The sequence below is a fragment of the Zonotrichia leucophrys genome, chromosome 4A, assembly GCF_028769735.1.
Source record: "Zonotrichia leucophrys gambelii isolate GWCS_2022_RI chromosome 4A, RI_Zleu_2.0, whole genome shotgun sequence".
NCBI lineage: Eukaryota > Metazoa > Chordata > Aves > Passeriformes > Passerellidae > Zonotrichia > Zonotrichia leucophrys.
The window spans coordinates 4049483-4063213 of NC_088174.1; the positions used below are offsets into that span (position 1 = coordinate 4049483).

General features: G+C 50.4%; 1 protein-coding gene across 6 annotated transcripts in view; it reads left to right on the forward strand.

Annotated features, from left to right (window-relative positions):
- Positions 1 to 6355, forward strand: part of FRMPD3 (FERM and PDZ domain containing 3) — a 66620-nt gene extending 60265 nt beyond the window's left edge. For all 6 annotated transcript variants that reach the window (XM_064713099.1, XM_064713101.1, XM_064713102.1 and 3 more), the window contains one exon: positions 300 to 6355. In XM_064713099.1, coding sequence (XP_064569169.1) covers positions 300 to 3145 — 2846 coding nt within the window. In that variant the 3' untranslated portion in view covers positions 3146 to 6355. The remainder of the gene's footprint in view (positions 1 to 299) is intronic.
- The last annotated feature ends 7376 nt before the right edge of the window (positions 6356 to 13731 follow it).

Sequence of the window (13731 nt, forward strand, 5' to 3'; positions counted from 1 at the left end):
CAGTCACTGTGGCAGAGTACCTGTTGCCCGATTTTCCTTCTTGTGCCAGACACATCCCTATAGCTCTGCTACCACCAACAGTGGAAAGCTTCACAGGATCTTTTCCTGGGCCAGAAGCTCTTGCTGAATTGAGCTATCAAGCCAGCTCAATGCTGACAAAGTGATTTCCCTTACAAGCCTTAACTCTTAGTTGTGAGAAGCCACAGAAGTTTCTCCAATGTGCCCTGCCACAAGGAGTTCCCCTCTCTTCCACTGTGGTGTGAGGGTTGTTGTGGGGTTTTCTTTGTGTCCCTCCTCAGGTCTTATTGTCCTGGCTGCCATCACTCCTGAGTCATCCCTGGACTCTGGCCACGAGACGAACTCCTCAGAGCTGACTGATGTCTCGGAGATGGTCTCTGCCATGAAGCAGCACCAGAACGCTGCCTACTTCCTCACCCAACACATCAACAAAGAAAACCTCCTGGCCAGGAAGGACTTGCCTTTCCGAATCCAGAGCTGTGCTGCCCAGGCTGTTCTCACCTCCCCCTACGCCCTGAGCCGCCAGGAGCCCTCACTGAAGCCAGCCTTCTCCACCCAAAGTCCCAGCCTTACCAACTGCAAGAGCAAGCAGGAGCAGCAGCCCAGGGAGCAGAGCTGCACCTCGGCTGCCCAGCCAGGGCTGAGCCCCCAGCTCAGTGAGCAGGGCAAGGGGGCTGCTGTGCTAAGCTCTGAGTGCAAAGCTGCTGCAGCTCACACAAAAGCTGCCTTTGAGGTATCTCTGCATGGCACAGCAGCCCCAAGCAGGGAGCAGGCACAGGATCTACAAGAGAAGATGCCCAAGGAGGTGCAGCCAAGCTCCAAGCTGCTCCTGGATCAGAAGAGCAGTGTAGCTCCAGCCATCGTTTCAGCTGCTCTGCAGCAGGTGGCAAATGCAAAAGCCTCAGCTCCCCAAGTGGTATCAGCCTTAAAAGAAGACCAGAACGTGAATGGTACCAGCAGCAAGCCTTTGACACTTAAAGGAGGTCCACAAACTGCAGAGACACTGTGCAACTGTCAGCAGCAGCAGCAGCAGGTCTCTCCACAGCAGCACTGTGAAGTTTCTCCAAGTCCTAAGGAAGCTCCTGGCAGTCAGGCTGAAGCTTTCCATCTTGCCTCAGCAGGTGAGGAGATGATGCCCAGTAAGACTTTTGCCTCTAAAAGCTACCAGCAAAAAGTGAGTAGGGATGCTGCAGGAAAAGCTGCGAGCGGAGAGACAGGTCAGAAGGCAGGTGGGGAAGCCACAAGCCTCGTCTTGCAGAAACACTCAGCTCCTTCAAACCAAGGACAGAAAATACAACAGGAAAGCTCGGCCAAAATCTTAAAAGCTGAGAGCAGCAATGTGCACTCTGCATCACCTGGTAGCACTTTCAGGAGCACCAGTGAGGAAGCCAAAGGGCCAATCCAGCTGATGCCCAGATCCGAGAGCCTGCAGATTAGCACTGTGCCTTCCAAAAAAGTAGAGAAAGTCCTGGAGGTAACCCAGCAAGATGCTGATGTCCCAGCTAAACCCAAAGCCCCAAAAGCTCCCTTCAGGCTTAGGAACCTGTTCTCTGCAACATTTCCCACGCGGCTGAAGAAGGAGACGGACGAGCGGCAGGCCCAGCTGCAGAAGGTGAAGCAGTACGAGCTGGAGTTCCTTGAAGAGCTGCTCAAGCCAAAGAGCAAAGGTGACCTCCCACCACAGGAGTACCTGCACCCGCCTGCCCCTGGGCGCTGCAGCTGCCAGCTGAGGAGCAGTCCTGTGCAGAAAGTGCCAGGGATGTCCAGGGAGCAGAGGCGCAGCTGCGACTGCAAGCGGATTTGCAGGGGAATGAGGCCACCCCCCAACCAGCTGGTGGTGCCAGAACTGGAGAGGCGAGGCAGGGATAAAGCTGCAGATGAGCAGAAGCAGGTGGAAGCCATAAGGCTGACCAGCATGAGCAGCCCTTCCAAAGGCAAACGGATCCGATCCACAAGTTTGGAGTCCAGAGACAACCGGTCAGACCCAGAGAACGGCATGTCCTGTCTGACAACGTGCACCTCCCGCGGGGAGTGCATGGGTGCACCCCACTACAGGAAGCTCTTGCGTCGCTACAGTGTCAGTGAAATAGATAAGACTGAAAAGACATCCCTGTCCTCTGACGTCTACCAGAACATCTACACAACCAAGCAGAAAGGCCCCCAGAAAGAGCCTGAGCCCAGCATCCTCTGTCCTGTTCTGAAGAGCAAAATCCAGGAAGCCACTGGAGTGGCTGACCCCTCCTACGTCCAGATAGCACAGGACAAAAAGAGCCAGAAGGGTTCAGCAGTGTTCTCTGTCCAGGAGGAGATGTACCCGAGTCCTGCTGAGCTGCGGGATGAAGACATGGAGGATGAGAAGTGCTGCTCCATCCGCTACTGCTTCTACTACAGGAAATGCGATGTTGCAGATGATGGGAGCGAGAAGGATGAGCTGTCCTATTCCATCCCCATGCAGATACTCCCAGGAATGAAGCTGGACAATCAGATGGTCCCAGTAATGAGCAGGACTCTTCAGGTCCTGGACGCAACAGCCTGCAGCAGTCCCAACGAGAGCCAGACCCAGGAGATAGATTTAAGGACCTCCAGTTTTGAGGGGAGCTTGGCGAAGATCAACACCCTTCGAGGCCATGCCTACAGCTTCCCCAACGGGTTCCTGCAGGTGCAGCTGGACACCAACGAGCTCCTGACCATCCTGAGGCAGTGTGTGCTGAGCCCCGAGGTGCGGGACTGCAAGCCCTACATCTCCCAGCTGGCTGAGTACAAGCAGGAGCTGGCCCTCAAGTTCAAGGAGTTCCGGGCGTCCTGCCGCCGCGTGGCCGCCGTCGACAAGAGTCCCACCCACATGCTCTCGGCCATCACGAGCAGCTTCCAGGTGCTAAGCAGCCTCATCGAGACCTTCGTGAGGCTGGTGTACGTTGTGCGCTCCGAGTCCCAGCGCCAGGAGCTGCTGACCAAGGTGGAGGAGGTGGTGAGGAACTACACCTTCCTCCTGAAGGCTGCCGAGGAGTCCACGGCCAGGACGCTGAGCCACCAGCACACTGTGGAGCAGCTGGCCCGCCAGTCAGCCACGGTGGCCACGGTCATGAGCACCCTGACGCGCTCCCTGAAGACGCTGATCAATAAGTAAAGCCAGCTGTGAAGACCAAGGAGGCAGTGTGTGCCAGGCCACGCTCTCACATCTCACAGGTCTGCTGAGGATGCGGTGCCTGCAGGCCCACGCTGACCACGGTCTGCGGTAGCCAAGACACTCTTTGATCTCTGCAGAATGCATGGTTGTGTTGGTGAGGGGTTTGAAGGGTGAATCTGTGCCCTGTCACAAGCTGTGCAATCTGCTGGTCCAGGGGCTCAAGCAGCTTCTCTGCTTGTTGTCCCACACTGGCTCGTTGGTGACAGTGCTTGGGAGGTGCAGGCACCCCATCCCCACACCAGTGTGGTTCCATGGGGCTCTGGGCCTTGCTCCTGCAGACCTCTTTCACAGTTTGTGGTGGGCCAGTGAGCTATCAGGAGCTGAGCTGAGATCTCCTAGCTCCCCTTGGGCACTCTGGAGCCAAACCAGTGTCTTGCCACGTAAACAACTCTTCTGCCTCCAGGATCTTCCTGGCCCACAAACACAACGTAATCAGCAGCAGAAGGGATCTGAGCTGGGGCTTGGCAAGCAGTCCTAGCAGGTTATGGCAGGTTGCCATCATGCTGGCACAGAGCTGGGCACCCTACTGGGCTCTGCTCTCACAGCTTAGGCCCCAGTGCTCCAGTCCTGAGCACAGGCATTGCCTGTGCCACTGGCAAGGGCTCAATGCCTGCAAGGGGGGACAATCCAGAGAACCACAGGACTGTCAGTCCGACCTCGGTGACAAGAAGGTCACAGAGCAGACGATCATGAGTGCCATGCCATGGCACACACAGGACAAGGGGTCAGGCCCAGCCAGCACGGGGGAAGGGCAGGTGCTGCTTGAGCAGCCTGGCCTGCTTGCATGACAGGGTGACTCTCTGTGGGTGAGGGAAAGGCTGGATTTTAGTAAAAAATCTAACACTGTGTTTTTCACTGTGTTCTTCAGCATTCACCTGGAGAAATATGGATGGATGGATGGATGGATGGATGGATGGATGGATGGATGGATGGATGGATGGATGGATGGATGGAGAGGCCCCAGAGAGTGGTGGGGAATGGAGTTAAATCCAGCTGGGGCCATCACCAGTGGTGTTCCCCAGGGCTCAGTGCTGGGCCCTGTCCTGTTTAGTACCTTTTGAGGACACCCCCAGTCAGTCTGCAGGTGACCCCAGTTTGGTGGGAGTGCTGTGCTGCAGGGCAGGAAGGCTCTGCACAGGGATCTGGCCAGGCTGGCTCCATGGGCTGAGGCCCAACCAGGTCCTGTCCTGGGTCACACCAAGCCCTGCAGCTCCAGGCTGGGCAGAGGGGTTGGAAAGGGCCTGGTGGGAAAGGCCCTGGGGGTGCTGCTCACCAGCAGCTCAACAGGAGCCAGGTGTGCCCAGGTGGGCAAGAGGCCATGGGCACCTGGCCTGTCCCAGCCATGGTGGGGCAGCAGGACCAGGACAGTGACTGTCCCCTGCCTGGGCACTGCTGAGGCCACTCCTCAAATCCTGGGTCCAGCTCTGGGCTCCTCACAACAAAACAGACACTGAGGGGCTGGAGCGTGTCCAGAGAAGGGAATGGAATGGAGAAGGGTCTGGAACACAATTGTGATGGGGAGCAGCTGAGGGGGCTCAGCCTGGAGCAAAGGAGTCTCAGGGGGGACCTTCTGGCTCTGCACAACTCCTGGCAGGAGGGAGCAGCCAGGTGGGGATCGGTCTCTTCCCCCAGGTAGCAAGAGACAGGATGAGAGGAAAGGGCTTCCTGTTGTGCCAGGGGAGGTTTAGATTGGTTGTAAGAAAAATTTCTTCACTGATGGTGGTCAGGTTTTGGAACAGGCTGCCCAGGGAAGTGGTGGAGTGACCATCCCTGGAGGTGTTTAAAAGACCTTTAGTTGTGGCATTTGGGGACATGGTTTAGTGTGATGCCCTTGGCAGTGTTGGGGGAATGGTTGGACTCAATAATCTTAGAGGTCTTTTCCAACCAAAACAATTCTGTGTTCCTCTTCTGGATGGCTGAATCCATGCTAGAGGTCCTGCAAGGAACCCAGACTGATTGATCCTTGACCACTGCACGCCAGAAGCTGGGCTAGCAGCTGAGGGGAGACCATTGTCACACCATTCTCCAGAGGTCAGGTTCATGTCCCCAAGGCTCAGCCCAAACCCTCTCCTATTTCTTTTCACTGTGACCATCAGAGAGGAGCCCTGATCAGCTCTGACTGTGAGCCAGGCAGGGGCTCCCCTCCTTGCCAGGTTGTTGGGGTTCCTTTTCTGTCTTCACCAGGCTGACTGCCATAAGAAGCATTATTTAGTTCTCTGAGGTGGTTATTTACTTGGAGTTGGGGGGTTTGTTTGTTTGGGGGTTTTTGTTTTCACTCCTAGGTGAATGGTAAAATGATTCCTACTTGTGTTCCTCCCCACCCCAAGGCTCCCCTCCTCCTCCTCCTCCTCCCAGTCGAGTAACAGACATAACCAATGAGACAGCCTTAACTGGTGTTCCCCTGCAGCCACCCACCCTCCAAGAGAGAGCAAGGAGAGAAATGCAAGGTCACCCATGGCATTGCCCTCACCCTGACACCCACTGCAGCTCGGGATCCCTGTGCCTGTCCCTGTCACAGCCTCTGGCCGGGCAGGAGGGCACAGCCCTGCTCACAGCCCTGTTCACAGCCCTGCTCACAGCCCCGGCCTCAGGGGGTGAGAGCAGCTGTCCAAGCCAAGCAGCTTGCCCCAGCCCTTGGGGATGAGCAGTCGCTTCCCATCTCTATGATTTTTGATAAATATGCACATTGGAAATGTCTCGTTCTTCCATAGGAGCTATGGAAATGCACAGATGTGCTTTTAACACTGCGTCCTCGGAGTGCAATAAGCTCCCCTGGCCCGGGGCTGTCAGCAAGGCACAGAGCATCCTGCTGTGGGGACAGCCTCCTGATTCCAAGAACCATGTAGCAAATATCCAGTGGAAGAGCCAGTTGGGACTTCAGTCCATGGTGGGCAAGGCCTGTTTCAGTGCTGAAGGCTGACAGGGTGTTTTCCTTTCCCTGGGAATTACCTAGTTATGAAACTCTGAGTTTCTTCAAAGCTCCCCGTTATGCCTATATCATTCCTCCATAAATCTCTCAGTCTAATACAGAGGAAAATTTTTTTATTGTCTGTATATATTATATATAAATAAAAAAATATATGTTATATCTATACACAAATTTATGTCTTGTTTTACAAACAAGAAAGATTAAATATATTAATCTTAATATCCAAACTAGCATTTGTGTCTTTTTTTAAGAACTTTGTGGAAATGTGGCTATTCTTAGATGTACAAGACACTGTTTGTAAGCAAAACCTCCTATTTTTGTTGCTACAGAAATGCAGGTATCACAGACAGGTTTGAAATGAACTGTTTGACTTGCCAAGGTCAGTTTTGTTTTGCTGATAGCTGTTCTGGTTTAATTCTTCCCCAGAAGGGGAGGGCAGCAGCAGTCACCCCTTCAGTGCTGGCACTGGTCACTGTGGCTGTGCTGGGACACCCTCCTGCCCTAAAGCTGGGGAGAAAGGGGGGATTTGACAAAGCCCTGCCTGGTCCCTCTCAGGTGAGCCAGGTGAGCCCCAGCTCCAGTCTGTGTTTTCAGCCAAGCCTTGAGGTGACAGTGTGGCCCTGCCATCATTGGCCTGATGGCTCTGCTGCCCTCTGGGACTGCTCTGGGGTGTTTGCAGGGAAAGCCCAGCAGGGCAGAATGCCAGACCAGGGGAGAATTCAGAGCCAGGCAAACAATTTCCTAGCTGCAGATGATATCCAGTGTACACGTCTTTGCCTGGCACCATGAACTGCTCTCTGTTTGTCAGGGAGGGTTGTCCCTGCATCCCCACAGTCTGCTCCCTGCCTTAATCTCCTCTAATCGATGTCTACTCTCAAGGAATTCTCCCCAAGGCTCTATCAGTGACCATGGACAGAAAAGGAACAAAATTTGGGCCATTGCTGGTCCCTCTAATGCTCAGGAGACCAACAGAGGACCTGGACCAGCTCCAGTCTGTTTTCACCCAAGCCTTTCCCAGCCCTTCTGCCTGGGAAGAGGTGTCAGTGTGGCCCTGCCATCATTGGCCTGATGGCTCTGCTGCCCTCTGGGACTGCTCTGCTGTGTCTGCAGGGAAAGCCCAGCAAGGCAGAATGCCAGACCAGGGGAGAATTCAGATCCAGACAAACAATTTCCTAGCTACAGACAATATCCAGTGTACACGTCTTTGCCTGGCACCATGAACTGCTCTCTGTTTATCAGGGAGGGAGGTGTTGATGTGTGTTCACTCTCTACACCCCAAAGCCTCCAGGAGTTATAAAAGCCAAGTCTAATAAGGATCCAACCCAAAAAAAGCCCCTTTAGGAACTGGGTCATTCTCTAGACGGGGGTTGAACGTGTTGTCTAAAGCAAAGGCGGCAGCACTTGAGACTCACACAGCTCTCTGTGCCTCCAGGCTGGTTATTTTAATCTGCATCACACCCTTTCCCATGCTGAACTAACAGTGACACTGAATGGCACAAAACCCACCTATTTATAAAGCTGGATATGGATCAAAAGCACAGAAAAGCCAAGAGGTTTTCTAACAACCCCCAGAGCCTGACAGTGTTATTGACAGCAGGCAGTGAAATCAGCGATTTCAGACTCGGTGCTTGGTACCATCTAGAGGGCAAGAAGCACACATCAGAATGGGCTATTTGTACAGGAATGTTATCCAGGAGCAGCCAGATGTCCCTCTGAGAGGAGAGGAGCTGGACTGGTACATTCCCTGCAGGATGACATTGCTGTATTCCTCTCAAAGGTTCGGTCCCTGCTCTTGTTGGGGACTTGTAAATGCTCCCAAAGGAAATGATCCAGGTAAAACGTTCTTGTTAATGGTTCTGAATCACAGCTATTTTTAAAAAATGCATCTCAGTTACACAGTACAGAGAAAAGTGGATTTTTTCCTCCAAATCTAGTTGCTATCTCACTGCCCATCTCCCTGCTGGTTCTCATTTAGCACCAACAGTTCTTCACCTCAAACCCACTGTGCCCCAGGAAGTCAAAGTTAAAACACTGTGTGATAAACCAATTTTTCTGCATCCCCTCCCACCAGAGCAATCTGCCTGAGAGTGGCAGGTTGTGTTTGCTGCCCTTCAGCACCGTCTCACAGCAAACCAGCAGTACCTGCCCTTCTCACATTGCCTTCCCCTGAGTGTTCTGCTGTAGCCCCACAGCTGGTGCAGATTTCCTCCAGGACCTTCCCAGCTCCTGGACCCAGCCACAGCATGCACTCCTGGCCATCTGATGTCCCTGCATCCCCACAGTCTGCTCCCTGCCTTAATCTCCCCTTATCTATGTCTGCTCTCAAGGAGTTCTCACCAAGGCTCTATCAGTGACCATGGACAGAAAAGGAACAAAATTTGGGCCATTGCTGATCCCTCTAATGCTCAGGAGACCAGCAGAACACCTGGTGTGCTGGTTTTGGCTGGGCTAGAGTTAATTTTCCTCACAGCAGCTGCTGTGGGGCTGGGTTTGGTTTTGTGCTGATAACCCAGGGGTGTTTGAGCTCTCCCTGAGCAGGGCTTGCTCACAGCCAGGGCCTGTCCTGCTCCTCACCCTCACCAGAGAGGAGCTGGGGGGCACAGCCAGCACAGCTGATCCCAGCTGAGCCCAGGGACACCCCAGACCTGACGGCATCACCCTCAGCACACAGAGCTGGGGAGAAGGAGGAAGGGGGAACATTCTGGGTTTGTCTTCCCAAGTAATCGATGGAGCCCTGCCTGCCTGGAGCACCTGCCTGCCATGGGAGGCAGGGGATGAATTCCCTGTTTTGCTTTGCTTGCTTGTGCAGCTTTTGCCTTATCTGTCCAGCTGCTTTGCCAGCTGATGTTCAACCCCCCTACCTGTTTGTCAGGGGTTAAAGTGTCAAAGGCAGGGGCTGGGAAACCAGCAGGCCTCAAGCAGCAGTCCCAAGACAGGTTTTGTGTCTCCATGAACTTTGCTGGCCATTGTCAGCTGGAGACAGCAACTGGGCACATGGCTGAGAGCACTTTGAACTCTAATCCCCATGGCAGAGCAGCCACATTCTCCTGTCGGGATTTCCACCCTCTCCAAGGTCTTGGCAGCACTACACAGGACTTGCAGGAGCCCCAGATACAACAGCAGAATAGCTGGGACCCACTGCTGCTTTCATCGTGCCCAGGGGACCTGACAGTCAAATGGAAGTGAGTAATGTCTAAATGTTATCCTCATAATGTCTGGATTGCTGTGTGAAACATCCCAACAAATCCTGGATTCCTGTGTGAAATATCCCAACAAATTCCTCTTGTGGGCAGTCACAGTGGGGCTGGGCAGGACACCCATGGCCTTCTGTGCACATGGGAGAAGTCTGCCAGGGAGCAAAGTCATGTCAGCCTATTTACAGCACCCAAACATACCAGATATACACAAAAACTGTCTGGTTTAGTGTATATATTAGGAAATTTTTCCAGAGGTTTTGTGTCATGTTATACAATTCCATGAAGCAGACCCCTCATCCCACTGCAGCTGCTGCAGAACCCCCCAGGCCACTGAGATGGTGTCCCTGGCTGTCACCTGTCCCCTACTCACAGAATGGATGGAGGGGGCTTCCTGCAGCTGCAATATTAAAATTATTAAAAAGCAAAAGTTATTAAAAAGCAAACACACCATGCCCAAAGTGGCAGGAATTCCAGTGCTGCCCCTCTAAAGCTGAGAAGATGAAAGGGCTGGGGACATGCTCTGGGTCAGGACACTTTAAAATGCTTTCCTAAATCCCACTTTCAAAAAGCACCTTGGAAATACTCCTAAATCTAATGAATATTCACCTCTTCCCAAGGCAAGAGGGGCTCATTCCTCATACTTTTACCTGGGCTGCTTAAAAAGGCACAGTAAAAACGCTGAGTGGAAAGAGCAGGAACACCAAGGGAACCAGTCAGGATCGTTTAAAAACGATCTCTATATCTGTATTGGTTCTAGTGGAGACTTGGCAATATCATTTATTGCCCAGAATTTTCACTTTTTCTGATAAACGGTGTGCTTTTCCTTGGTGGGTGTGGTGCAGGGATGTCCTGAGTAACTCTGGGAATATTTACAGTGCTAAGGGTGAGCACTATTCCTAAATTTCCCCATCTCCACCTGCCCTCATGTCAGTCTCTCACCTTTTTGGCATCAATTTTCAACCTCCCTCCCCTTTTTAGCCTCGACTTTTCAGCCTTCCAACTTTTTGGCATTATTTTTTTTTCTCATCTCTACTTTCTTATCCATCCTCCCACCTTTTCTCTACCTCTACTTTTCTTTACTTTTTTTTTTTTTTTTTGACCTGCAATTTTTCCAGCCACCAAGGCAAGAGGGCAGAGCCCGGTGTAATTTCCATCAAGTGCCATTCATTAACAGAGCCGGCTGTGAGGAACTGAAGTCACAAGGCAACAGAAAGAAATAACAACCCTCCGCCACGGGATTTTTGCATGAAAATGTGCTCTTGATTAGTGGCTGGTGGTAATTGAGTGGCAATTGTATGCAGGAAAGTGCCAAGAGGGGGACGAGGGCTACTTGTCTTGATTGATGTCGCCATGAAATGTGATGCTGTTAATGTGCTGCTGGAAACTTCCTGGGAATTTCGTTCTCAGCTTGTGACACACAAAGGTATTTCTGATTAATTGCACCTCCTCCGAATCAGGTAAGTAAAGATTTTTTTTGGCTGTTTGTGTGTTTTCAGGCTGTCCTCAGTTGGACGCTAATTTAATTCACAATTTGCAGAACTTGATGGAACACAGCACCTCAGGCTATGAGCTTGTCCTTTCTGCTTGTCCCTACTGTAAACCACTGGCAAATTAAATAAAATCCTTTCGATTGAAAGGAAATAATTCAATTTCTCATATTTTGCTTTCACAATGAGGCTCACCAGCTGCAATGAGGTGCTTTGAGGTGAATAAGGGCATCCACACCAGAGCTGAGACACTCCGGTGCATTTTTCCATGATCTGTGACCATTTCCCTGAGCATCCTTTGACAGCAATCCTGACTCCCAAGCCAGTTCGGTTTGGTTTTCAAGGGATGCAAGCAGAGTGTCTCCTTTAATCCCAAGAACCAGATAAACCTCTCACTCTTCAAAGCTGCTCCTCTTTGTCCCTGCATGGCAAAGCATCCTGCTCTAGACCAGCAGTGGCTCAGGAACCTCCCGAGCGAGTTCTGCCTTTGTTTAACTCAGACTCTGGTGCATTAAGAGCTTCTCCTTAAGCAAATCCCCGAGGTTATCCTGTTCCCAGAGCTCGGGGAGTCGTTGTGGAGGTGGACTTTTGTCCTCAGGAACAAAGCCCTGGCTAATCTACAAAGGCTCCGTGGAGGCTCAAACAGGAGGGGAGCAAGTGGGTGTGAAAACACACCTGGCTGCCAGCTCAGAAAGGGAAAAAATATCTTTGATTTTACACAGAGCAGGTTGCTAGTTCCTGGTTTTAGGATTAAGGATTTAATTACATTTTTTTCTTTCTTTTTTGGTTTTAGGATTAAGGATTTAATTTTTTTTTTGTCCAATTTTTCACTCCCCCAAATCACATCTCTGTGATGCCAGGAGGATCCTGATAGGAAAGCTGCTTCCAAAGTCCTGTGGAGGGAAGCCCAGGCAGGGCTCATCAATGAGAGGCAGAATTTGCATGTTTAAATACACCCTCTGCTGCCTTGAGTCTCAGGGCCCCACTGCCTGGTTCACAAATAAACTGAGAAGTTTCTGTTCCTGTGCTTGGGCACAGAAAATTCTCATTCTGTATTCAATTAAATGGAATTTAAAACAAGAGGTTTAAGCAAATACTTCAAAATCCAAGGTGTGCCTTAGACATGGAGGTAGCAATAAATGGCTGCAGGGATGTGGATTTGGGGCAAAAATGTGTCTGCTGGAAAACTGGGAGGTAGCCTCAAATCCCATCACTTGAACCATCAGGTAGCCACTCCCCAGTAGAGTTTTCTTCACTGGTAAGATTAATTTTGTTTGTTAAGATGAATGTTCTTTGCTAAGATAAGCAACAATGATTAGCAACAAATTAGAAACAAAGGGTTGTGTTCTTCCTTCCCCATTCCCTGCATTTGTTGTCTGTCACAGCATCTCAAAACTGCTGCAGCTACATCAGAAAATAATCAAAATTGCCAGTATTAATATTCTAGTTCCATCCATGCAAAGCATGGGAATCGATATCTATTTTTATGCAGATGAATTCCAAATTTAATGACACTGTACAAAGTGTTCTGGAAAACCTCCTCCAAGCATGGTATTGCTGTCATTAATTCATGGGTCTTTGGGGAGAGTGGCAGCAGCATTTGGGGCCAGGGGAGTTTAAGAAAATGAAGAAAACACGGCCACCTCCATCCCCCTTGATTGTGGATGATTTCTTCTGGTTGAATTCTCAAGGACTGGAAGCAAATCAATGTCAAATCCACTGCAGAAGTTTATTGCCTCTCAGAAAATCAGGTAATATGAGCAGGAATTATACAATTGCATAAAAATACTGAAGAAGCTGTGGCATATTTATATTTATATTTATATTTATATTTATATTTATATTTATATTTATATTTATATTTATATTTATATTTATATTTATATTTATATTTATATTTTTGTATGTTTATATAAATGTGTCAATCTTCTTCCTTCACTTTGTGGGGAAACAACAAGCACAGACAGGGAGTGAAGAGTCCCTGGCTTGGTCTCATCATTATCCTGGACTTGCTGGTGTTGTTTGTCTGACAGAAACACAGAAATGTGAGCATTTATCAATTCCTGCATTCTCTGTGATGAAACACAGGGTCTTTTTATTTGGAAGGGGTTTATAATAATATATACAAGCTAAAATTTTAGTATCGCTTCCTTCAAAGTAGTGAAAGGTAAGTTGAGATAATTAACTCTTAGAAAAAGGACAGGAATATATTGGCCTATTAACAACTGGAGACCGGATCAGAAATTTAGAATGACAATAATCCACTATAAAAATAACTTTGGTGGGATTCTTGGGGGTGTCCTGTGCAGGGCCAGGAGTCAGGACTTTGTGATTCCCTGACAACCCAGGATATTCTATGATCCAATAATATCCAGGTTTAAAGGTTAACAATCCAGGTTTAAAGGTTAAAACCCCTTAAGCACAATGTTTATTTTCACCAAAGATAAATTAAGGTGCATAATGCAGTCACATACAGATAATTCACAGAAGACTGATTTGGTGTTAGCCTATAGTTAGTTACATATATCATTATATATATTATTAAGATACAGAGATACACATATATGTATCTATCTTATATATCTATATGTATATATATATAGATATAAATATATAATTTGGTATGAAATTGGGTACAAAATCCTGACTGTAAACATTAAAGCCCCTCAGGAATAAATCAGCCGCCAGGCGGGCTGCAGCCCTGACCCAAATCAGAGCAGCCCTTGAAGGGCAGGGCCGGCACCCTGTCGCGGGGCTCGGCGGTGCCGCAGCGGGCCCGGTGCCACCCGGTGTCAGCCGGTACCGCCTCACACGCGGCCCGCCGGGTGACGCCAGCTCCGCGCAGCGCCGCGCAGGGCGGCGGGGACGGACGCGGCGGGCGCGGGCAGGCCGGCATGCTGAGGTAACGGTGGC